This window comes from Mus caroli, chromosome 5 (assembly GCF_900094665.2).
Source record: "Mus caroli chromosome 5, CAROLI_EIJ_v1.1, whole genome shotgun sequence".
In the NCBI taxonomy this organism is placed as follows: Eukaryota; Metazoa; Chordata; class Mammalia; order Rodentia; family Muridae; genus Mus; species Mus caroli.
Genome location: NC_034574.1, coordinates 24,773,656 through 24,799,473, shown reverse-complemented (window position 1 = coordinate 24,799,473; position 25,818 = coordinate 24,773,656). Strand labels below are relative to the sequence as shown.

At 44.5% G+C, this 25,818-nt stretch overlaps 1 protein-coding gene across 2 annotated transcripts in view; it reads right to left on the bottom strand.

Annotated features, from left to right (window-relative positions):
* Selenoi (selenoprotein I) overlaps nt 1-10,823 on the bottom strand; it is a 32,926-nt gene extending 22,103 nt beyond the window's left edge. The window contains exon 1 of one of the 2 annotated variants that reach the window (XM_021162473.2): nt 10,621-10,823. In XM_021162473.2, the coding sequence (XP_021018132.1) occupies nt 10,621-10,677 (57 nt within the window). In that variant the 5' untranslated portion in view covers nt 10,678-10,823. The remainder of the gene's footprint in view (nt 1-10,620) is intronic. The other variant, XM_021162472.1, reaches the window with a different exon arrangement.
* Between the last annotated feature and the right edge of the window lie 14,995 nt (nt 10,824-25,818).

Sequence of the window (25,818 nt, the reverse complement as noted above, 5' to 3'; positions counted from 1 at the left end):
TGTCCCCCACCATGCCCAAGGGGTAAAAAGCAAATAGTTCATACTGAGATTTCAGTATAAATTAAAATTATTACTTCCATCACTTAAGCACAGAATATAATACAAAAGGTCCCAATTGTTAAAAACTATTCTTTAAAAAAAAAATTATATATATATATATCAGCCAGGCGTGGTGGTGCACACCTTTAATTCCAGCACCTGGGAGGCAGAGGCAGGAGGATTTCTGAATTCAAGGCCAGCCTGGTCTACAAAGTGAGTTCCAGGACAGTCAGGGCTACACAGAGAAACCCTGACTCGAAAAACCAAAACAACAACAACAACAAAATCAAAGAGCTGCCTTTCCATATAACAAATTTGGGACTCAGTGCCTGAACAGAAAGAAAAAGGTAGAAAGCACAGAAGTTTCTTAATTTGATCCTTTATTCTTCCAGTATACAGTAGGCACATATAAATAAACACATATAAAGTCTGCACATATGAACAAGTAAATAAATATATCAAGTGTACACTGTGTAGTCACTGAAAGATCAACACATTAGCCCGTCAGCAAATACTATAAAGTAGATATAATAATGTTACTTGCCATTTGACAGAACTCTAGAATCACCTGAGCCTCTCTCTAAACATGTGGGGATTATGTTAGGTAAGGTGGGAAAGCCATCTTAAGAATGGGCTGTTCCTGGACAGGGAGTCCTGGACTCTACACAGAGTGGGCAAAGCCAGCCTCGGGAGCACTCATCCCTCTCCTTTCCCTGGGGATGGATCTGAGGTGAGCAACTGCTTCAAACCCCTGCTGCCTTGCCTGCCCTGCCATGGACTGCACCATGGAACATACATTCTTTCTCCTTTCAGTCGCTTTAGTCAGGAGTACTTTATCCTAGCAACAGGAAAAGAAACTAAAGCAAGGATTATCTGACTCAAGTGTACAGATAAAGAGGCTATAGCATTCCAATTGGCACAGCTAACAAATGGGAGGGTCTAAGTTATAAATCATGAGTCCAGTAAGACGAAGCCATCTTAGAACGCTCTCGTGAGACTGGCCACTTCCCTGTAAGCCAGACTACACTGTCTGGACACAACCATTAACTCCTAGAGCTTCCACCCCTTTGGGAGTGAACAACACTTTGACAGTGGTTGTACATCAGACATCCTGCATACCACACATTTACTCTACAATTCATAACAATAGCAAAATTATAGTCATCAAGTAGCAATGAAAAAATTTAATTTTATGGTTGGAGTCAGTACAACGTGACAAACTATATTGAGTTACAGCATTAGGGAAGTTTAGAACCACTGTCCTATATTCAGTGCACTAAAACTGCAAGCTCTCCTGGTACAGAATTTTCTCTCCCAAAGTGTGGAACATACATCTCAAAGTGACTCCCAGTGAGTTACCCCCTCCTATCTCCTTGATGGTTCATTCTGCTTCCCCGAGGGTAGAAACTGTGGCTGCTTCTAACCAACAGAACACAGCAAGGATGATGGATGCCACAGTTTTTTTCTAAGATGTATCATAGAGCACAAGTGTGAAGGCCAGAGGACAAAGGTCAACCTCTAGTGCTATGCCACTGGAGCCATCCTCCTTTGTTTTGACTTAGTCTCTATAGGAACCTGGCTCATTGACTAGGCTAAGATGGATGGCTAGTGAGTCCCAGGGACCCATCTATCTCTGCCTCCTCAATACCAGGGTTACAATCATGTACGGCCACACCTAGGTTTATTTTGTTTTTGTTTTTAAAGATTTATTTATTTATTATATGTAAGTACACTGTAGCTGTCTTCAGACACTCCAGAAGAGGGTATCAGATCTCATTATGGATAGTTGTGAGCCACCATGTGTGGTTGCTGGGATTTGAACCGAGGACCTTCGGAAGAGCAGTCAGTCTCTTAACTACAGAGCCATCTCTCCGGCCCCCATACCTAGTTTTCTTAATTGAGTTCTGGGAATCTAAACTTATGTCTTCATGAATCTCCTGAACTATTTTTCCAGTTTGAGAACAGATATTCGGAAACCTGAAGGTACATTCTAAGTACTTGGGAGGTAGAAGTAGAAAGAGCTCTGGTAAGAGGCCAGTCTGTAACCTTCAAAAAACAAAAACACCAGAGCTAGGGATATATCACAGAGCCTTGGCTAGTGTGGACAAGTCTCTGGATTTGACATTCAGCACCACAAAGGAAAAAAAAAGAGAAAAATTACAGTTATTTGAGGTTTGAAAGCTAATGTATGCATGTTAGATAGAGTAAGATAACTTCTCTTTCACATCCATTTCTTATAATATAATTGGGTATTTTTGACACAGGGCAGTTCTCAAAGTGTGGGTCTCAAATTGTACACATATTATTAGCCCCAATCAGATCTACAGCATCAAGGTCCCAGGAGTGGGACCAGAGATAAAGGTGTAACCAGTATACATGGCCAGATTCTGCCCATTAGCAAACCCTTCTCAAGGGTTTCCACTATCAGGAATTTAGTGGCCAACACAGACACTTCCTAGGGATAACTCCAAACATTACATTTTATGCAAAAGGCAAAGTACAATAAGGTTTCTAAAAATAAATTATTAAGTATCCATTAGAAGGTTACTAAATGCAAGAAAGAAAGCCTCATGCCACAACTAAGATCCAAAACCACTAACCCTAAACTTCAAACGCCTTGTAAGGGAAGGGAAGGTTATTAACCCAAACAGAAACACGCTTCTTACATTCTCTTTATGACTATGAGGCTTTAAGAACCCCACCCACAGACGTGACTCAAAGATTTCACTTCAGTGAGTACAGCCATTTTATATCTGCTAACAAGTCAGAGCAGACTGGAGAATCACAGCCAGGAGGGACGCACAGCAATGTTGACAAGTGGGTCCACCTCAGTAAGGGAACAGAGCTACCTGTTGAAGAATTTGGATATCAAGTGTGTGATAAACACATAAGGTCCCAGGAAGATTCTTACATTGGTGAGACATATTTGAGAAAAAAAATACTTAATCCTGTCTGTTGTATTATGTCTATAAAAGCAGGAAGAAACTTGAGAAAGACTGCAGAACCAAGCCTATAGTCCCAACACTTGGGAAATGGGTGGAGCCCTTCCACATCCATCATTAATCAAGAAAACGCACTAGAGATCTTTGCCTACAGGCCAATCAGAGGAAACAGTTTCCCAACTGAGACTACCTCTTCCTAGAGGAATCTAGTTTTGTGTAAAGTTGACAAAAGCTAACCAGCACAAAGAGGTTTGTGTGTAGCTTGGGACCCTGAGACCCTGGGTTTTTAAAACTGGTATCATATACCCTAAGCTGGGCTCCTACTGAGATCCTCCTGCCTCTGCCTACCAAGTGCTGAAATTAAAGGAATGTGCTACCATGCTTCAATATAATTGTCCTGGAACTGGAAGTATACTTCAGTTTAAAATGCACAAGGACCTGAGTTAGATTCCCAGCACCCATGTAAGAAAGCTAGGCATGACAAAACATAAATGTTATTTGGTGTAACCTCAGGGTGGGATGAGAAGGTTTTATTCTTCATTTACTTAACATTAAGCACTACACACTGAGCACTTAGCAAATATTAACTTGTTCAACTTTGAAAATGATCCTGTGAAGTAAGAGCTCGCAAACTCACAGATGAGAAAAGCTAGGGATCAGATTGCCTGACAGTGACCACACACAACAGGCGGTATCTACTTTTTACTTAAATATCACCCCCAAACTGTTTAATAAAAATGTTTTCCTTCTCAGAGCTGTGAATCAAATGTCCCTTTTATCCAGTTTCACTTTGTGTCTTCAGTCAACTATAGGAAGTATTAAATGGAAAACTCAAGAAATAAACAATTCATAAGTTTTAAAATTTAATGCTGTTCAGAGTATCAATGAAATCCTGTCCCTGTACAGAGAGGAAGAGATGTGACTGTCCCATTATCCAGCACATCCATGTCATAGAGACTGCCACCCATTAGTCATTCAGTAAGGAGGACCCAGGAATCAGTGTTTCCATTCAAATCCCATTCCCCAGAGCCCATGCTGCTCACCTCACTCAGCTCACCACTAGCCAAGTCATGTGGTCATGAGCAGACTATAGTGAGGATTCTGACAAAGATCATGAGAGACCCTGTTAATGGAACTTCATTACACTAGACTCTTGCTGTTATTAATCTCTTGCTGTGCCTAAGTTACAAATTAAACTTTATCATAGGCTTGTTTGCACCTGTAGCAAAGTTATATGACATACAAAGTTCTGTGTTACCTCAAGGCTCAGGTATGCACTGATTGTTCTGAAATATATCTCCTGCAGATAAGGGACTACAAGACTCAACTATAAGCTCACCTATGCCAACGCTGGTTCCCACTGTCCGTCTTCTCATCTGCAAACCATTAGATACATCTCCATTAAGTGCTTTACTAAAGGCTGTTACTCCAGTCTCACTGATCTTGTGCATAACAACCAGTGCCAATGCAGAACAGCGTACACTTCATTCCTAGGTTTAATAGATGGCACAGCACAAAGAACACAGACTCCAAATCCAACTGCCCGCTGTCAAATCTCAGCCCCTTACTGTGGTAGACTGGGTGTTTCCTCCATACAGCACCTGAATACAAGCAACTTTTCTCCCTCTCCTACTGAATTTCTCTCCCCTGCACCCGACAGAACTTCCTCATCCACCCTCCTTTTTGTCTCTTTAGAAGGACTTCTTTCTCTTCTAACTTCAGGATATGATTCAAGAGACCTTTGAAAGGAAAGGAGGAAGGAGAGAGAAAGGAAGGGAAAAGGCCTTGCTATGTTGCTCCGGTAGCTTTAAATCCTAGCCTCAGTCTCCTGAGTGCTGCAGTCACCTGTATGCCTCATCACACTTGGTAGCTGTACACATTTACCTAAAAACCCCTAGAGTATTTCCAAGGCTTATTAATGCACTCACCAGGAATAATCTCATCAAGGCAACTAAGGTGTCAGCACTGATGATGGGTTTTCCTGAGTAACAGCTGACAGCTAGGAATCGCTGTATTTACACATAAGATTACACTGCAGCCAGTCTGCAGTCCCAATAAACGGAATCAAAGTCAATACTTTCTCATACTGCTGAGCAGTGATGATACACACCTTTAATCCCAGCACTTGGGAGGCGGAGGCAGGAATATTTCTGAGTCTGAGGCCAGCCTGGTCTACAGAGTGAGTTCCAGGACAGCCAGGGCTACACAGAGAAACCCTGTCTCGATAAAACAAACAAACAAAAAACTATATATATATATATATATATTCTCATACTATTTCTACTGAAGCATCCCAGTCTTTGAAATTACAGAAACTGCCTTTATCAGAGGACAACTCACTCACAAACCATAGTTGCTGTTTTGTTTCCTTGGTCCCCCACCCCCCCTTGGTTTTTTTTGAGACAAAGTCTTGCCATGTAGCCTAGGCTGGCCTCAAGTTCTTGCTAATCTTGTCTTTGCTTTTGGAGTGCTGAGATTTTAGGCATTTGTCACAATGCCCAGCTTCAGAGTTCTTTAGAACAAGGAGTTTTGTTTTAATCCTAAACCAGGAACTATACTTTCGTGTGTCCCCATCCAACAAGAAATGCCTACCCAGAAAGTTACTATAAAGTCACTGGGCCTGTCATCTGAGCACTAGGGAGGGACAGGCAGAAAGACCAGGTATTCCAGGGCATCCTCAGCTACCTAAGACTTTGAAACTAGATTGGTCTCCAAGAGACCCCATTACACACAGACACACACACAAACACGCAGAGACAGACTGACAAACAAGACATAAAAAGGGGAATTTTTAAAAAAGAACTCTAAAGCATTACAGCATGGCACTTGACAAATCCTGCCTCACATGACGGCTCACTGCCTCTACCTAGTCCACCTACCTACTAGATCCCCAGTCAGCCCTGGGCTTTTCCACGCCTTTTATATGCCCTACCCTGCCCCCAATACCACCCGTGGCTACTCAGTCACCATGTTCTGTCAGTCTTAAATGAGGGATGGAGAAGACTGAATGAACAAGACACATGTGAGACAGACACATAGACAGGAGGGAAAGGCATATGAGACAGACACACGGACAGGAGGGAAAGGCAGACCAGAGAGCACTTACTGTGTCTATTTATGTATGATTTTTAGAGGTTTTTCCATTGTGTTCTTGTTGTTTGAGACTCAAGTCTCACAGTGTTGAGGATGGTCTGAAACGTGCTGCCCTTGATCTTCCTGTCACCACCTCAAAAAATGTCAGAGTCACAGAAGCAACTGCCTCCTCTGTACCCACTACCTTTTTTTTTTTTTAATTTTTAAAAAGATTTATTTATTTATTATATGTAAGTACACTGTAGCTGTCTTCAGACACACCAGAAGAGGGTATCAGATCTCATTACAGATGGATGTGAACCACCATGTGGTTGCTGGGATTTGAACTCGGGACCTTCGGAAGAGCAGTCAGCGCTCTTAACTGCTGAGCCACCTCTCCAGCCCCCCACCTTTAAAAAAAAAAGATGGTTTCACTATAGATTCTTGATTATCCTGGAACTCACTATGTAGATCAGGCTGGCCTCTAAGTCACAGAAACCCACCGGTCTCTGTTTCTCTGGTGCTGGGATTACAGATGTGTGCAATCATACTTGCCATATACCTTTTTAAAAGAAGTTAAGTACTACTAACCCTAAACTGTAAGAGGAAGTTCAAGGACAGTGTTGCCCAATTTTCTGAAAGAGCATACAGCAATATGGACTTTTATGGGAAAGATTAATTTTTAAACAAAGTAAGGGTAAAATTCAAATGTATCTGCTGGATATGAGTTTTCCAGTTATGACCTCTATTTTCAGAATCTCCTCTCCCTTGCTAGGTGTCCTGGCTCATGTCTATAACCCCAGAACAAGGCAGACCAAGGCAGGAAGATCAGAAGTTGGAGTTTAGCTGGACTACAGATTAAGACTGTCAAAGAGAAAAAAGGAGGAAGGGAAGGAAAGAGGATCTCTGCTCCCTTGGGGGACATGGTGGTGTCAGGCCTGTCACCTCAACACTCTGGATCCAGAAGCAAGAGATCATGAACTTCAGGCACAGTGGAGCAGACACAGATACACACAGACAGACACTCAGAATCTCTATTCCCTCTTTTCTGTCCCCACTGCCATAATATTCAAGTCTCCAACATTTCCTGGGCAGAGATTGATTGGTTGGTTGGGTTGGTTGACTGACTGATTTACTGGCATCAGAATCACTTGGTGGGGAGGAACCACCCTGCAGCACACACCCCAAAATGATTCTGATGCCAATAAATGTGGGCCACAGACACTAACTCACAGAACAAAATTACTCCCACTCTGCTAGGAGCCTGCCTCCCACTCTGCTAGGAGCCTGCCTCCCTCTTCAGTCTCATCTGCCCTGCCACCATTATACTCAAACACCTTATTTTATGGTTCCCAGAAACCCTCAGGCCTGTCTCTGTATCTCATGACAGGCTGCCTTTCCCTTCTTCATCCTCTCTACTCAGTCTTCATCTTTCCGGCCTGGCCTTGCCTTTACCTCCATCACCTTGGAAGTCTTCCTCAGGTATAGCATCCGATCTCACCCCATCAGTGTGTTTTGCCTCCTTGCCTTTCCACAGCACCTAGAACTTCAATCTGTACTCGCTAATTATAAAGGTTTGTTTACCCATCCCTATCTGCCACCAAACTAAGCTCTTTGAAGTCAGGAATTTCACCTTAGCTTAATTTTGCAACCCCAGTGCTGTGCCTGATAAGCAGATCTTCCATAAATGCTTGCTAAATAAATAAAATTACACAGTTTGACCCAGTGAGACCGAAGGCCAGTTTGGATTCTGGTCCTCTGGCATTGCTATCAAGATGCAAATACAATCACTCTTTAAAGCTCAACTGGAACAGTAGTAAGTCCACAATAGCTACACTCCCTGTATCAGGTTGTTGTCATCAGCCACATTCATTAACTACCCAACAGCAGAAACCAGTTCCTGAAATTCTACTCTTGAAACTAAACAAAGTACTTAACTCTTTCCCCTCTAAAGCAAAAGGATACAATGTGACACTAGCTGCAACACTGTAAATTAAAACTGTACCCTCCGTTTGACTAACCAAACCACAACAACAGTTTAAACCATTAAAGCATGGAGTCTTTCAGCAGTAAGTATTGGTCCATTAGGAACAAGAGGAAAATGGAAAACAGCGAGGGACGATGAACCTTACAAAGGTGGAATACTTCAACATAACTGTCTGAGCTCCTTATTAAGCAATGGCGCAGAACAACTGTACTTCTAAATTAGCTCATCATATTCAAAGTGAAAATTCAAAATAAGCCTTCCAGCACCCCTGCACAGAGCTTCTATTACCAGACTTAATTAAAATGCCTTCTATTCCTTTCCATCTTCATTCCTTCAGTATTTTCCGGGCATCTCTTCAGCTCAGGATACTGTGGAGTCACTGGTCATGTTGAACGAGACAGCTATCAGAGCTGCCCACCTAGAGCTCCTGTCCTAACACACCAGTAATAATTAAACTAACTACTGAATAGGACTGTGTTAGGCACTTCACCAGAAGACATATGTATTGAGAGTATATAAAACTGAATCCACCCCAGGCTTTCTTCTGTACTGGAAATCACCTCTTTCTTACTACAGAAACCTAATTACCTCTCTGTGTGCACCCCTCTCAGCAGCTACTATATGCAAGTGCCAGGTTTCCATGTGTAGCTCTCAAATGTACCTCTAGGGAAGATAGAAAAATTAAACTGGTTCAAAAGTAATTTTTTTCCACCAGCTGCTATAGGAGTGTCATTTCTTTTCTCTGTATCTTTTTGCTCTATTATAAAAGGTCACACCCGATTAGAACCTCTTTAAGGATTTTGATTGCATGCTTGGGGGCGGTGTCTTAATTCGTTATAAAGCTTGTACTCTCTGAAGACCACACAATGAGAAAGCAATGCGAAAGAAAGGATCTCTGTGTGCAATTTCACGTGCCAGCAAAACTGACCACACAGATTTTTCTTTCCCTTTGGATGCCTCTGTTTCATTCTTTTAATATGAATGTGGTATGGCATCCAGCAGGAAGCCTTCTACTAGAATGTAAGGTTATACATTTGTGATTGATTTTGCATTCCTCCTCCAAAAAAGCCTCACTGTAACTAGAATAACATCAACATTTTAGTGACCGCTGGGACGATTGCTAAACTGACCTTTGTTTTCCAGAATGATAGGAAACCTGTTGTCAAACACAGGAGCTGAGTCAGATAAGGAAGGGACAGCCACAGAAAACCACATGTCCGATAAAATAAGACTCTTATCTAGCCGGAACTATAAACCTAGAGATGACGGTGAGGAAAACTAGGCTCACTGATTAAAGCTGCCACTTTATAAAAACTTGCTCTAAAAGTCAAGACTCGAGTTCAAAGAAAATATTTTGGCTGCCAATCTTTGCAGTGCAGCATGGATAACCAAGAGGGTGATGCAAACACACACAGGAGGTATCTGGGTTAACAGCCTTCTGACCCAAGTCACTAAGAAAGCTCTGCAATTTCTTCCTTCCCCGTTACAGTTTTAAGACAAGTCACCACCTTAATTCAGAATAGTATGGTCCGACACTGCTTCAGAGAAGACTATCCTAGGGCCTTCTAAAGCCCCTGGGGTTTTTTCTATTTCAGTTAAACAAAATGAAGATTTTTTCCCAATATTAATTCATTGCACAAATGTTTCCTGGATGACTACTACCCACAGGACCAGCCTCATCATTTGGACATTCTACTCGGCACACACACTAATTTCATAAAGGAACAGATTGCCCTCAAGAAAGGCTTACCAAAGATGAGACACCAAACCTCATTATTTCACATTAAGACACCTGGATGGCCAGTAGTTCCCTGGTGGGACTACTAAATCTGGATGAAAACCACCAGCATTTCTTGGGGGTTCATACCGTGCCAGACTCTTTTTAACCCTTTCCAATATACTAAGCACAAGAGAAACTCACACTTAGGAAAAGAGTCTAAAAGAGAGGCTGAGTAGGGTTTCAACGACTCGTCCAAAGCCAAAAGAAGAAACTTGACTTTGGCATCGCGTTTCTATGTACTCCAAAGCCCGCGCGCTCTTTGCACTATACAGTTTCTTCTAGTGCACAACGTCTTAACCTGCAGCGCCAGCGCTACGAGCCTCAGTGAAAGCCCTTTTCCAGGGGTAGGGTGGAGTGCATCTGCATTAAGGCCTGAAGAAGTCACTTCCCTCCCTTAGCATCCGCTAAAAGACCATCCAGATCTCTGAAGTTGTAAGCACTGAGAGGCATGTGGGAAGCTCATTCAAACGCCGACCAAAAGAAGAGAACAACACCCTCTCTGGGAAAGGCTGAAAACCCGCCGCAGTGACAAGTAATAAGGAAAAGGAGAGAAAGGAATTTCTTCACCCCACTCTCTAAGGAAAAGGCAGTCTCCCGCGGGGTGCCAAGACCGGGCGGCCGGCCTAGGATGCTCCCATGCTTCCTGACCGCGACCTCCCGCCCCCAGAATCCCCTTCAACAACGCCCGCCCGCGCGCCACGCGGCAGGCGCAAGGTGACACGGACCGCGCCGGCCCCTCGCCGGCCAGGGCGCGGCCGGGGCGCGGGGGAGATGGGCGACCGCCTGCTCGCCTTCTCTACCTTGTACTTGTCAAAGCCCGACAGCTGCTCTGGGCTCACGTATTCGTAGCCAGCCATGACGACCCGAAAACTGAACGCCCACTCCGCAGCGGCAGCGACACTGCGCGACAGGGCAATGAAACAGGAGCAGCACACGGCGCTGTGCAGAGCTAGGAAAGCCTGGGCTGGTAAAGAAGGTAGAGGCGCGCTCCGCCCACCGCGCACGCGTAGCGCACCCAATGCGCAAGCGCAGCCCCCGCAGCTCCCGCGGGTACGGACATCGCCCCTTACACGGCCCGCCCCCAGCACCGCCTCAATCCAATCGGCACGGGATGGCCATCGCCAAGTCCCGCCCCCCCACTGTCTTCGTCGCTTCATTTGCCAGAGTCAAAATAGGTGAACTGAAGTAAGAGGAGGGGTGAAAGGTCAACTTCCCAGCAGCCTTTGCTCTTGTCTCTGCTATAGGAACCCTGAGTGATTGTGTGGGATGCTCGCTTAATCTTGTGGCCCGGGTGAGTGCGTACGAGGGCGTTCGAGGGGAAGGGCGGAGCCAGGTGCGTGCCACAGCGGGCTTTGAGCGCCTGGAGCTTCGGGATCCTGAAATGAAGATGTCGGGCGAACGGGAGACAAGGAGTGATCCAATAAAGGGACTTGAAAATCAGTCCCTTCTGATCCGTGATGCGTGTGAACTTTGGACTGCCTCGTCAAATTCCACTGGTTCAGCCGGTGCGAATTCCAATTGCTTAAGTCTCCTGGATTCCCCCATAAAACCATTGATCTCTTAATCTCGACGGGGCCCTGTGTTTACAAGGAGTGATTTTACAACTAGGGCCCAGTGCATTGTATAAAGAACACGTCACCAGTGGTTAATATGTGCCTAATAATAGGAAATGTTTAATAATTGCTACTTTTTATTGAGTGCCTTACGTGCAGAGAATTTTGCATACATCATCGCCTACCCATTAACATTGAGATGAGAGGTATTTGCCCCATTTCCCTTAGCACACAGCCCGGAGTTGTGTATTCTCCAGTACCAGCAAGAGATTCAAATTACAGTACCTGTCCAGAAGCACTTGTTTGGTTGGAAATGGTTAACCCAATTAGAAATATAGTCCTATTAGAAACCGATTATCAGTGAGTCTAATAGTTCCCTTGTTCCCTGGAATGTGGGCAATTAATTTGAAATCTCCGCTTAAGTTCCTTGGAGTCATTCACTTAACAAATTGCTGTCAGGACCTAAGATATGCCAAGCACAGTTTCCGGCTTTTTTGAGACAGGATCTCATACTAGTTCCCAGCTAGCCTGGAACTCACTATTCAGCCCAAACTAACCTCAGATTCATGACAATATTATCAATATCAAGAGTGAGCCACCACACCCACCTCTAAAATGTACAGTTCTTAATGAGATGATGCATATAAAGTGTCCGTTAAACCAACATAAAATCTTTGCTATGTAGGTTTTCTAGTCAATATAAATATGACAAAAAAAATCTTGTCATCAATTTTTTTTAAAATATGAGCCTTGTACCATTCCATCTGAAATACAAACCATACTTAACATACTTTAACTACTTGTGGGAAAACATTTAAAAGTGACAGGCTAGGGCTGGAGAGATGGCTCAGCCGTTAGAGTAATGTCTATGCTTCTGGAGATCCTGAGTTCAACTCCCAGAGGTTGCTCACACCCATCTGTAGCTCCAGTTCCAGCGGATCTGATGCCCCCCTGTGGCCTTCAAGGACACTGCATGCGCATGATGCAGGCAAACACGCACCGATTCGTGTAAAATAAAAAGTAATTTTTAGAAAACTTACACAACTGCAAACTAATAATAGTACACGAGCTGCACATTTATTATTCACTTTACATCGGCTCACAGCCCCCCTCCCTCCTCTCTTCCCAGTCCCTTCCCCATTACCACCCTACCCTGGAGCATCTAATCCCAGTGAACTGCACTGTTAAATCACTTCATAAGGAAGCAATTCAGTGTGACTTCCCCTCCCCCAGAGCTGGGTGTGGCTCTGAACCCCTACAATCCCAGCTTTCTGGAGAGCCGAGGTGTAAGAATCACTGTAGCCAATGTTGACTTAAACTCATGAGCCTCCTGCCCCAAAGGCAATCTAGGAAATATTTTTTTAAAAGAACAATTTTGAATGTTTTAAAGGACTCTTGTTATCTTTAATTATGTGTGTGAGTATGTGCACGTGAGTATGGGTGCCTGAGGAGACCGGGGGCATCTCGTGCCTCTGGAGCTGGAGTTACAGGCGGTTGTGAGCTTCAGGACGTGGGTGCTTAGGAGGAGCCCTGGTCCTCTCTGCATAGCAGTCAGCACTCTTAACTACTGAGCCGTCTCTCCAGCCCCACAGCTTTACATTTTGTGACGGTGGCGGCGAGTAGTTACAGTTCACTGCCTCTCCTGTGTGGATGGTTGTTACAACTTAGAATCAACTATAAATCCTGAGATCTTAAACAGAAATGATACAGAACTTTGTCTGGCCTTTGTCATCTTATACTTGTTATCCGAGGGATCTTCAACAATTCAATTTCACTTTGCCCCAGTTTTTTTTTTTTAATTAATAACATGTATTTGTGGGGGATTGTGAGCATGGATGGATCCGAAGACAATTTTCCACAGTTGATTTTTCTCCTCCCACCTTGTGAATTGTGGGGATCTAACTTATGTTATCAGGCTTGGCACCAAAGTGCCTTTACCCTTTGAGCCATCTTGCCAGACCGTAAGGTCTCTGTTTTTAAAAGGTCACCATCTTTTAGACTAAACCGCTAAAAATCTTAATTCACCCCTGAAATCCAATGAAACTATGTCATTAAACTTCTCAGATGAAATCAACTCAACTGGGAAAGATGGCTAACCTTCGGTTACTACACAGATGGTGTGAAATGAGGTGGCCTTATGAGGTTAAATTAAAACCAGGCAAGTTTAAGAAAGGACTCACCAGAGTCCTGTGAATCATAAGATCGGGTCAACTTCCCATGCACTTAGAAAATGCCTAGAAAGAAAAAAAGCATTAAACAAAATTACCTTGGGGATCAAACCATTATCCTGCCTCCTCTTCTGGATCCCATATGAAGGGGCTTTTACAGTCAAAGCAGCCCAGAGCGACCAGGGGCTATCTTACGGCGTCCTGAATGTTCCACTCCCTGGATCTCTCTTCAGCGAACCATCGCTGTGAGTGTGGTTTTTGTTGTCTTGCTTCCCTTGTCTGCCACCTCATCCATTGAGCCTCACCTCTTCTGCCTTCCTATCTGTGTCTCCCTTTCCTCATCCCCCTCTACCAGTACGGAGACTGAACCTAAGGCTTTGCTCATACTAGGCAAACGTATGCAACTCATACCCTCGAAAAAAATAAAACACATTACCATCAGGAGTGGTAGTCATAGAGAATATCAATTCATGCTAAAAAGAAAAAAATGTGATCTTTGTAATGTAACTTGAAAAGAATTTAATTCTTGCAGTTTCTGTTTAGTCAGGAGGAAGAATGTGCCAGATACATGAGAACGGCTAGTAAGTCAAAAAACTAGTTATAGTTAATAACACCAATAAAAGTGATTGGAGACATAAAAGTGAATAAAATCTTCCCATGGAAGTTTGTAAAAGATATGATGGCTTTATTCCCATTTTTTCAATAAAAATGAGGCCAGATGTGGCCCATGCCTGCAGCTCCAGCACCCGGGGAACTGAAGTTTGAGGCTAGCCTGAGCTACAGTGTGAGACCTTGCTTTTGTTTTGTTTTTTTTTAAGAATTCATTTAAATAAATGAAATGAAAATAGGGCTGAGGTATAAGTCACTGGTAGAGTGTGTGTGTTTCATAGACATGAAGCTCTGGATTTAATACTAAGCCAGCACCAAAATATAATGTCTCATAGAAGCTTTATAATCCTTGGCTGGGGTACAGTACTTAGCCCCAAATGCAAGGGGCTCTATATTCAATCCCCAGTACCCTAACACACACCACCAGCACCACCAGTTCTCAGAGCAATTGGGAGATCACTAGACCACCCTAACAACACTGAACCAGGGAACAGGCGGCTGTCCAGTCATACTGACCAGAGCAAGCGAGAAGTCATATATTTGTCTCCAAATCACTCAATTTGTCTGTAGTAAAACTTCTACTTTATATATTCTTTTTTTTTGGTGGTGGTGGGGTTCGAGACAGGGTTTCTCTGTGTAGCCCTGGCTGTCCTGGAACTCACTTTGTAGACCAGGCTGGCCTCGAACTCAGAAATCTGCCTGCCTCTACCTCCCAAGTGCTGGGATTAAAGGCGTGCGCCACCACGCCCGGCTTTAAACTTCTATTTTAAATTGGATAAGTTTTCCACTGGATCACACAAGTTTCCTTGATAAGGTCTTAGAAAATACAATACATCCACAGTGCTGGCTATCAGATGCTTTCCATAATCCTTAGCTCTCAGCTCTCAAGCCTTTTTACTTCAGTTGTTGGCAGCTGTTTCTAATCTGTTCTCTGGAACTGTTCAGCCGTTGCTACTGCCTGTCACTTCTGCCACTGTCTCCACTACCACTACCTCAGCTATCACCACTGCTACCTCCATGTCCAGCCCACTCTACTGAAGACAAAGATCAGAAGAAGGCCAGAAAAGGCAGCTTGGGAGAAAACTGTTACTGGGCTTCGTGTTGTGACAACAGAGCAGTAGCATAGGAAGAGAACGCCCAGCCTTCTCCCAGGGTGAACCAATCATCTCCTTGGATACCTAGAAGAGTGGTAGTATTTGTGCCAACACAGTAGACCTTGGTGGAAATGGAAGACTGTGAACACGAACCCTGGCATTGTCCTGGCACCAGTCACAGAAGTCCCTCTGCTCTGCTCCAAGGGAGATAGATGCTCTCCTTTTGACCTGGATGGTGGTTGCAGAATCATCTAGATTTCCCCCAGACTTGTGAGGACAGGAAAGTCTAACGCAAGCTGTTTGAAACAGCCATGCCTGGGGTTCTGCCTTCAGGAGGCAAAGCTGTACTTTACAGCAAACAGCTAGGTTGCCGTTTGGCTTCCTCAAGTGCTAGTCCGAGGGCAGTCATTTGGCTGCTCGGCCAGCCACCCTTCCCTGAAGCATCTAGGGTACAAGGCTTATAGCTCAGAAGGTCAAGCTGCCTATCTCTAACATCCTTGCTTCTTTACAGGAAAATTAAACACCGGGGGCACTTATAATAAAGAGTGCCTTAACATCAATGGTGATTCTTCATAGTTTCCAACAGTGCTTAACCTCCCCAAAGCCACAGGAGGAGAGGTCCCCCAAGTCAGTCTCAGTATGAAAGCCTTAGAGGAATTTAGGTATAAGTAAGTATACCTAAATGTACTTATGCATACTTACCAATTCTTGTTCAAATGATGAATAATTGTTTGCATTCATTACTGATGAGGATGGCCATTAAATAAACTGACCTCTGTCTGGGAGATGGCTCAGTTCATAAAAGCATTTACCATGCAAGTTGACCTGAACACATGGTAGAAGGAAAGAATTGACTCCCCAAAGTTATCCTCTCACCATAAACGCCTGGGCTCCAACACACATACATATACACAATAATAACGAATAGAATTGGTTTGGTTTGGTTTGGGTTTGATTTGGGTTTTTTTGTTTTGTTTTGGGGGGGGGGCGGTTTCGAGACAGGGTTTCTCTGTGTAGCACTGGCTATCCTGGAACTCACTCTGTAGACCACGCTGGCCTCGGACTCAGAAATCCGCCTGCCTCTGCCTCCCAAGTGCTGGGATTAAAGGCGTGCACCACCACTATCCAGCTACGAATAGAATTTTAACAACCGATCTCAGATAAAGCTGTATACAGGACAGTTTAGTTTTCAGCCTTTTAGAAGCGCTCAGAGTAACTGAGCAGTTGTATGTTATGAACAAAGAAGTAACTGATACCTATGTGCCCTCCCCGAATCTTCCTCCCCATTTTAGCTGCACCCAAATGGAGTAAAAAAACACAGATCTTTTAAATAAGGAGCCATTTGTGGTGCCATGCATCCGTCAGCTCTGGGATGCCTTTCCTTTTTATTGCAGTCCTGCAAATGGAGTCATGTGTAGCCACTACCATTCAGTTTTGTTTTGTGTGTTCCTTTTTATCCTCTTAAGCCTTTGGGTGGTTGGCTCATCAGTCCTTTGGTTTAGGGGAAGTCAAGGGCACAAGTAAAGACAAAACCAAGGGTAGCAGGAGGGCAGGGAGTTTTTAGGGAGTTTTGCTATGGACTGCTTTCCTCGAGATTCCTGAGAAGGCTAGGGCGATGATTGAAACCAGAAGATTGGCAACACAAATATCTACTAAGCACAGCTCTGAAATAGCTCTGTTGAGGCCCAAGGCTATGGAGCTTGCTTACCCAGAATGCAAGTTTGAACTGTGTCTTAGTTAGGGTTTCTGTTGCTGTGAAGACACACCATGACCAAGGCAACTCTTATAAAGGACTACATTGAATTGGGGATGGCTTACAGATTCTGAGATTCAGTGTCCATTATCATCATGGTGGGAAGCATGGCAGCATCCAGGCAGGCATGGTGCTGAGGAGCTGAGAGTTCTACATCTTCATCCAAAGGAAGCCAGGAGCACAGTGGTAGTCTCCCAGGCAGCTAGGAGGAGGGTCTCAAAGCCCACCCCCACAGTGACACACTGCCTCCAAAGAGGCCACACCTCCTAAGAGTGCCACTCCCTAAGCCAAGCATATTCAGCCTACCACAGGCTGGCTTTATACTTAGGAGATAAGATTTAGGAATATGAAACAATGTGTAAAGGTAAAGACTTCATGATTCCTTCATGCATCTTCCTTGAATAGTAAGCACGTACTAGCTACAAATAGCCCAGTGACTGTGAAGAGATAGAAACTAAAGTGATACATGGTCCCGGCAATGAGTTACTACTGTTGTATCCTGTGAAGAGCCAGAACCATCCTGCATCACAGATTCTTTTCTCCAGCCTTCTGCTCTCCTCCCCACAGAGACTTACCTTAAAGATAGGAATCAGGAACATAATTTGAAAAGATTTTGAATCAATAACTGAGATCCTCCAGGTGTTAACATTAATATTTTGATGAATAATCTAGAATATGGGATACAGAGATAACTTTAAATTATAAATGAGGACTGGAGAGATGACTCAGTGGTCAAGAGCACATACTGCTCTTGCAGAGAGCCTAAGTTCAGTTATCAGAATCTACTTCAGATAGCTCACAGCCTCCTGTAACCCCAGTGCCAGGGGATCTGATACTTTTAGCCCATGTGGGGTACCCACACACATACACACACACACATACACATTCAATTAAAAATCTTGACATTCGGGCTGGTGAGATGGCTCAGCGGTTAAGAGTGCCGACTGCTCTTCCAAAGGTCCTGAGTTCAAATCTCAGCAACCAAATGGTGGCTCACAACCATCCGTAACGAAATCTGATGCTCTCTTCTGGAGTGTCTGAAGACAGCTACTGTGTAGTTACATATAATAAATAAATAAATATTTTTAAAATAAAGGAGCAGCACCCGCCTCTGCCAACTGAGTGCTGGGACTAAAGGTGTGCTCTACCACATTAGGCTCAAACTTAACCAAACAGGCATGGTTTCCCTGCATAGCCCTGGCTAAGCTCAAACTCACAACCATTCTACCTCTGCTTCTCAAGAACTCCAAGAAAACTGGGTGTCTCATTTCTCACCCCACACCATCTAGACTTGTCCGTCTGTCCTCCATGGTGTCTCATGCATGCCCGTTTCACCCTTCTTATCTGTGGGGAAAGCCACATCAAATACACCTGTACCCTGCACAGTGTCTAATAGTCAAGAGGCCCTCATAAGCTTTCACTGAGGTAAGACGAATCACAAGGGGATAAAGAAATGCATGTTGCTGACATCAGCAAGTGCTAACAGGCTTCACACTCATTCACAGTCACTGTGGAGTGATAGAACATTGTGAAATAAGCCAAGCTGGGAGCAGGGGCTGTTATTACAGAAATGAACAGGAGCCTGTGACAGTGTAAAATGTCTGCCTGATACACTGATGGGAAGGCAAGTAGCTGAAGAACCCAGATAGGATCAGGAAGTGGGCGGCTCACCTGAAGGATGAAGACATGGTAGAGAAGTGGGACTTTCAGCTTCAGTCCTCAACCTCCATGGAAGGGAGGAAGTCCAGGCTCACCCCTGATGGCCAGCGTCTCAGTCAGTCATATCAACATAATGAAACAGCCAAAGGGGCTGGGTGTGGAGGTTCCTGAAGTTGGTGTACCCAAAGAGACGAGAGGAGCACCTACGTCTTCCCACGTTGCTTGCCTCCTGTGTCTCTTCATGACACAAACTAATAAATGGATAAAAGGAGTGCGAGTGGATTCTGAGTTGTACGAATATCTCTAGCAAGTTAATTGAGTCCAAGGAAGGTGGGGTGGGAATCTTGGGTAGCCAGTTGGTCAAAAGCACGAGCAAACAACCTGGGCCCTGAGGTTGGCATCAGGGGTGGGCATCTGCCCACCTGATGTCAGAAGTGTGCATGGTTGAGAGGGTAGGAAAAATGATTCTGGTTTTTCCATAGCATGACAGAGAGCCATTTTTTTTTTTTTTTTTTACAACTGCAGAAGACAGAAGCAATCAAATGCCCAGTTAAATGAAAACCTAAACTGTAGTGAACTAATATAATAAAGTACACCGTTCCCTTAAAAAGGTAAATATAGTAGGGGCAGGGACAGGTAATAAACAGTTCCGTATCATCCCGAGGGAAATGTCTGCCTCCAAATTGGGGTGATGCCTGCAACCCAAAGAATCCATGTATGCAAGTCCAGTGTGACGAGAAGAACGAGATTATTAAAGCTTGCCTACGGAGTGGAAGACAGCTGCCTGTTTACTGGGATTCCACACTTCCCACCCATCAGATTTCTATTTTTTGAGGTTCTAAACGGAGAGCAAAATTTGTACAAGCCTGGGCTTTGAGTGCCACCTAGTGTTAGAACAGCCAGTGTCACTACAAACACATTAGACCTAGAACTAGGAAATGTTTATGTCCACTCTGCTCTTGTCTCTTTGTTATTACTGTTATCACATTTATTTAATGCATGTGTGCTTGTGTGTGTGTGTCTCTCTCTGTGTGTGGGTGTGTGTGTTTACATGCCTGGAACAACATACACATATGCATGTTAGAGAGCAACTTGTGAGACTTCTTTTCTTCCAGCATGAGGGCCAGGGGATTGAATTTGGATCATCAGGCTTGGTATACAAGCACCTTTTCTTGCTGAGCCATTTTGCTGGCCAAACCTTTCTTACTAAGGTTTCTACTGGTCTCTACAGATTGGATTCAGGTTCCGGAGTCTACACAAGTGTGGGTAAGAATGGAGAAAAAGTAGAATCCGTGCACTTTGAGTAAGAAATGTAAAACGGTCCAGTGTCTGGGAAAATGTTTCCTAATTCCTCAAAAATGTAGGATTTCCATATGATCCCTCAGTCCCGCTCCTCACTCCAGAACATGTCACAACTACCCATGATCCCTCAGTCCCGCTCCTTACCACACACTCCAGAACATGTCACAACTACCCAGAGCCTGGTGCCTTGACATCTGAAGCTCCATGAGACATCCCTCAGAACAGATCCCTCCGTGTATCTCCCATCCCAGTGCTGACGAGGGCCTTCTACAAAGCCTGTCTGTCTGAGTCCACTCCCACCCACAAAGAAGCAGTCACCACCATTCCTTCTCAGACCTTCTATTAATTAAACTCAAATCAAAAGAAGGACTCAGGTTGGTCAGCCCACTGGAGAACCTTAGGTCCAGCATTGTCCTCAATTTTGGTCTCAGAATCATCAACAAATCATTGTCCATTGTAAAGAACAGACTTGTCTTAGGCCTGGAGTCATGTACTATTCTCCTGATGTCCTCTACCCCTTCCTCCCCTGTAAAAAGACAAGTGTGTAAATGTGTGAGCACTTTGACCTAGGAGATCATGGTGCTATATATATGCTTGGACCAGGGAGTGGCACTATTAGGAGGTGTGGCCTTCTTGGAATAGGTGTGTCATGTGGGTATGGGCTTAAAGACCTTCATCCTAGCTGCCTTGAAGTCAGTCTTCCACTAGCAGCCTTCAGATGAAGATGCAGAACTCTCAGCTTCTCCTGCGCCATGCCTGCCTGGATGCTGCCCTGCTCCCACCTTGATGATGATGGACTGAACCTCTGAACCTGTAAGCCAACCCCAATTAAATGTTGTCCTTTATAAGACTTGTCTTGGTCATGGTGTCTGCTCACAGCAGTAAAATCCTAACTAAGACAGAGATAAATGACACACTTGGAGTTTTCCTCACTTAGTAAATTTTTGCAGCTTATCAATATGCTTGTTCATTTGCTTGGTTTTGATATAGGATCTTTCTACATAGCTCTGGCTGCCCTGAAACTTATCATGTAGACCATGACAGGCCTGTAATTCACAGAGATCCACCTGTCTTTGCTTTCCTCCTGAGTGCTTGGATGAATGGTGTGTGCCACCATGCCCCAGATAGATTATAAATATTAATACCTTGTCTCCTGTATAGTTTTAGTCAGTTTATCCTGGGGAACCTTCAAAAGTTAGAGGGAAGGCAGACATGGTGGTGCATTTCTGTAATCTCAGCTGAAACGGGAGGGTTGATCACGGGGTCAGCCTGGGCTACAGAGGAACAAAACAGAAAGCAAGCAAAGGAATAAACAACAAAAAGCCACAGGAAAAATCAAGTCCAAACAAGCACTGAGTCTTGAAGTTGATCTCCATACTGTCCTCTCTATACAGGCAATGCTCTTCCAAATTTGTGGCCTGGCAGTAAAGCCTTTTCCTTTAGAAAGTCAAGCTGGGAATGTTAGGAATAATATTCGGGTTTGGCAGGGAAGTGGGACATGGGACATTTGAATCAAGGCCTCCTATAGTGAATGAATTGCAGTGACACAATATACACCTTGGGCATGTATGCAGTGCGCGAACACACACACACACACACACACACACACACACACACACACTTTGTTTCATAGGTGTCTACCTAGCTTCGTGGCACATAGCTCGTAAAACCCTAGGAATCCCCATAGTGGTGCATGTCATTTTATATGTTATTGAGAGGACAGGTAGAGCTCCTGGGTAGCCTCAGTGTGACCAGCTGGTTACCAGGAGAACCAGCTCTCCAATTAAAAGCTTAGAAGTGTCAACTCTGCCCAACCAGGAGAACAGAAATGAGCTGGGGATTTGGTGAATAAGTCACTCATGCAGATGTAATGAAGTCTCTATACACATCCCAAAGCTGAGAAATCCAGTGCTTCTGGGTTGGAGTGCATGCCCAAAGAAGACATTAAACACGCCCATTTCACAGGCCTTGTGCTGTGCCTGACTTCTACCTGACTGTGGCGCTTCTCAAGGATGCTCCCAGGGAGGGTGTTGCCCATGAAAACAAACAAACAAACAAACAACTTTTGTAGTTTGTCTTGAGATGCAATCTTGCTTTATATAGCACAGGCTGGTCTCAAACTTGGGATTCTCCTGCCTCAGACTTTTCAAGTGACTGACTTTATAGGTGTGTGCTGCTGCACCTGTCAAGAGCCACTTTTGAGCCTTCCTCCTGTGACTCAGGCTGGGTGGATAACTTACTGGTGGCAGAGGGTTATAAAAGGCAGCCTTAGAGACAACTACTTTTATGGACCCTGTTTTGAGACTGAAACGCCTCTAGGACCTAACAGGGCTCTTGGAAATGATAGAAAAAAAGTAAAAGATTATTAAGGAATCATGCTATGCAGGAGATGTCTTGTTGGAGAGACTCTGAAGTTCAAGATTGTTTGAGCTGCTGATTGTGTGGACTATGGGGGTGTCTTAGGGTTTTACTGCTGTGAACAGACACCATGACCAAGGCAACTCTTATAAGGATAACATTTAATTGGAGTGGCTTAGAGGTTCAGAAGTTCAGTCCATTATCATCAAGGTGGGAACATGACACATCTAGGCAGGCATGCCACAGGAGGAGCTGACAGTTCAACATCTTGTTCCGAAGGCAAACAGAAGAAGACTAGCTTCCAGACAGCTAGGAGAAGGATCTTAAAGCCCATGCCCACAATGACATGCTTCCTCCAACAAGACCACTATTTGGAGAAATAGTGCCACTCCCTGGGCCAAGCATATTCAAACCATCACAGGGAGTTTTGTTTGTTTTACGTTTGATTTAGCAAAACTCTATGAGGAAAATTCTTCCTTTTTTATCTCTCTAGCTGTCTTAAGTCTTCTATCTTCCACCCTTCTGATTTCTTGCTCTGTGATTTGTCTGTCTTGTCTGGGCCTCACAGGCAAGGCTGGCCTCGAACTTCTGATCCCTCTGCCATTCCCAGTCCTCTGGGATGGCAGATGTGCTCCACCAGGCCCGGCTTTTCACCTCATTTTCATGCCAGGGTGAACAACTTGCATGGCTGCTCCAGCTCTGGCCACGCTGCCCACTTCCCTAAATGTCCCTCTCCCAACATCTCCATTGCGATCCCACTGTGATCAGAGGTACTGATCCTCTGTGAGGGGCTCTTCTCCAACCAGTGGAAACTCCAAACCATGGTCTCCTAGGATCCGATACATGGGAACGGCATGCACACGTTAGCAGCCGCTTTGGTGTTTTGGTGAGGGGAGGGGTCCTCAGCTCCTTTTAGCACAGCTGGACACAGTACCATCCAGAGCAGACCATTTCCTCTCTGCATTTTAACTGATGGGGTTTACAATCTGAGTGCTGTGTGTATGTATGTGGGGTGTGCATTTGTGTGTGCCAATGCACACGCCTGTACAAGCACTTGTAGAGGCCAGAAGTTGACACAGGGCCGTCTTCCGCTATTCTCATTTGTGAGACAAGATCTGTACGGTTTTGGTCATCGAAGCTGCTTGGTTTTTTGTCAGCTTGATGTAAGCTACATCATCTGGAAAAGAAAACCTCAGTTGGGAAAACGCCCTTATCACACTGTTCGCTAGGCAAGTTTGGGGGGGCCTTTTTTTTTTTTTTTAAGATTGNTTGNTTGATTATGTATATAGCATTCTGCCTGCATGTATGCCTGCAGGCCAGAAGAGGGCATCAGATCCCATTACAGATGGTTATGAGCCACCATGTGGTTGTTGGGAATTGAACTCAGGACCTCTGAAAGAACAGCAATCCCTCTTTACCTCTGACTCATCTCTCCAGCCTGGAACTTTTTTTTTTTTTTTTAAATAACAACTGGCATGGGAGGGCCTAGCTAAGCAGCACTCCTCCATGGCCTCTGCCTCAGTTTCTGCCTCCAGCTTCCTGTCCTTGGCTTCCCTCAATTGTGGACTGTGATTGGGTGTGTAAGCTAAATCAACCCTTTCCTCCTCAGTTTGTTTCTGGTCATGGTATTTATCACAGCAGTAGACACTCATACATAAGCCCCTCCCCTGACTGGCCGACGAGCCCTGGGATTCTCCTATCTCTCTCTGCCCGCAGTGCAGTTACAGATGCACGCTGCCTTGCTTGGCTCCTTACAAGGATGCTGAGGACCTGAACTATGGTCCTCATGGTCTGCAGCAAGCGCTTTACCCACTGGGCCATTGCTCCAGCCCTAACATGTTGTTTTTAAATAGTAACAAAAGACAGTGATATGGCCCAGTGGGTAAGGTGCTTGCTGCTTGCTTGTCAATGTGAGTGACAGCCTGAATTCCATCCCCAGAACCCACGTGAGGGGGGAAGGAGAAAACCAACTCTACAGAATTCTCCTCTGAACATGCCCATAATAATGATGCTAAGCATTCTTTAAATTTTTAAAGAAATATTTTACCACTTAAAACAAAAGGATCTGATACCTATATCTTAAAGGGCTGGGGGGAAAGTCGGACTAGGGTTCCGATTCCTAGAACCCTTATAAATGCCAGGTTGGCATGGTAACGTGTTTGTAATTCCAGCCCTGGAAGACAGGAAGGATCTTCAGAGCAAACTGACTAGCTAGACTGGCCTTATCAGCAAACCCTGGTTGCCTCAAAAGAAGGAAATGGAAGAACAATCAGGGACGATTTCCAACGCCAACTTTGGGCTTCCACAGGCATGCATGCAAATGTGCTTACACACACACACACACACACATGCCCATACATGTGGAAATACACATATACACATGCACAGACATGAAAAGAAACACATACATGCACATGCATATCGAGAGCTGTTGGCTTCATTAACCCATTAATAGATCGGGTGGCTTCCTTTGTTTGATGTTTAATTTTTAGAGTTTTTTTTTTTTTCTCAATCTTGTTGGGTAGCCCCAGCTAGATGGAACTCACTGGTAAACCAAGCTGGTCTCAACCTATGGCAGTCCTCTAGTCTCTGATTCCCTGGTGCTGGGATTATAAGCATGCACCTCTGAGCCCAGCCAGACTTCTTTACAGATTCTAGATATCAGTCTCCCATCCAGTGAGCTACCATGTAGTTACTGGGAATTGAACTCAGCACCTCTGGAAGAGCAGCCAGTGCTCTTAATTGCTGGCCATCTCCCTAGCCCCCAGTCTAGTATACAGCTGGCAAGCATTTCCTTTTACCCTCTGGGCTGTCTCTTCACTCTGGTTGTTTCTTTTCAGTGCAGAAGCTTTTCAAGGTCCTATAATACATTGGTTTTCAACCTGTGGGTCTGGAATCCTTTGGGAGTCAAATGACCCTTTCATAGGAGTCTCCTAAGACCATCGGAACATTTACACTATGATTCATAGCAGTAGCAGCATTACAGTTATAAAGTAGCAATGAAATTATTTTATAGTGAAAGGTCACCACAGCATGGGGAACTGTATTAAAGGGTCACAGCGTTAGAATTGGTGCAGTTACTATGGAAATCAGTATGGAGATGCCCTAAAATGCTGAAAATGGAGCTACCATAGACCTGGCTGTCACACTCTTGGATACATACCTGAAGGAGTCTGTGCCAACATTCCACAAGGAAACTGCATGTCCTTGTCTACTGTTGCAAAATTCACTGTAGATTGAAAAATGGATCCAGCTTACATGACCATCTAGGATAAATAAACTGTGGTGCACGGACAGAATGGAGTCATGACATTTACAGAAAAGTAGGTAGAACCTCAGGTCACAGCAAAGTAAACCAGACTTGTCTCGGAGTGACAAAGGCTGGATGTTTTCTCTCCTGCAGACGTGTGTGTGTGTGTGTGTGTGTGTGTGTGTGTGTGTGTGTGTGTGTGTGTGTGTGTGTGTGTGTAAGTGAGAGAGAGAGAGAGAAAGAGAGGAAGGG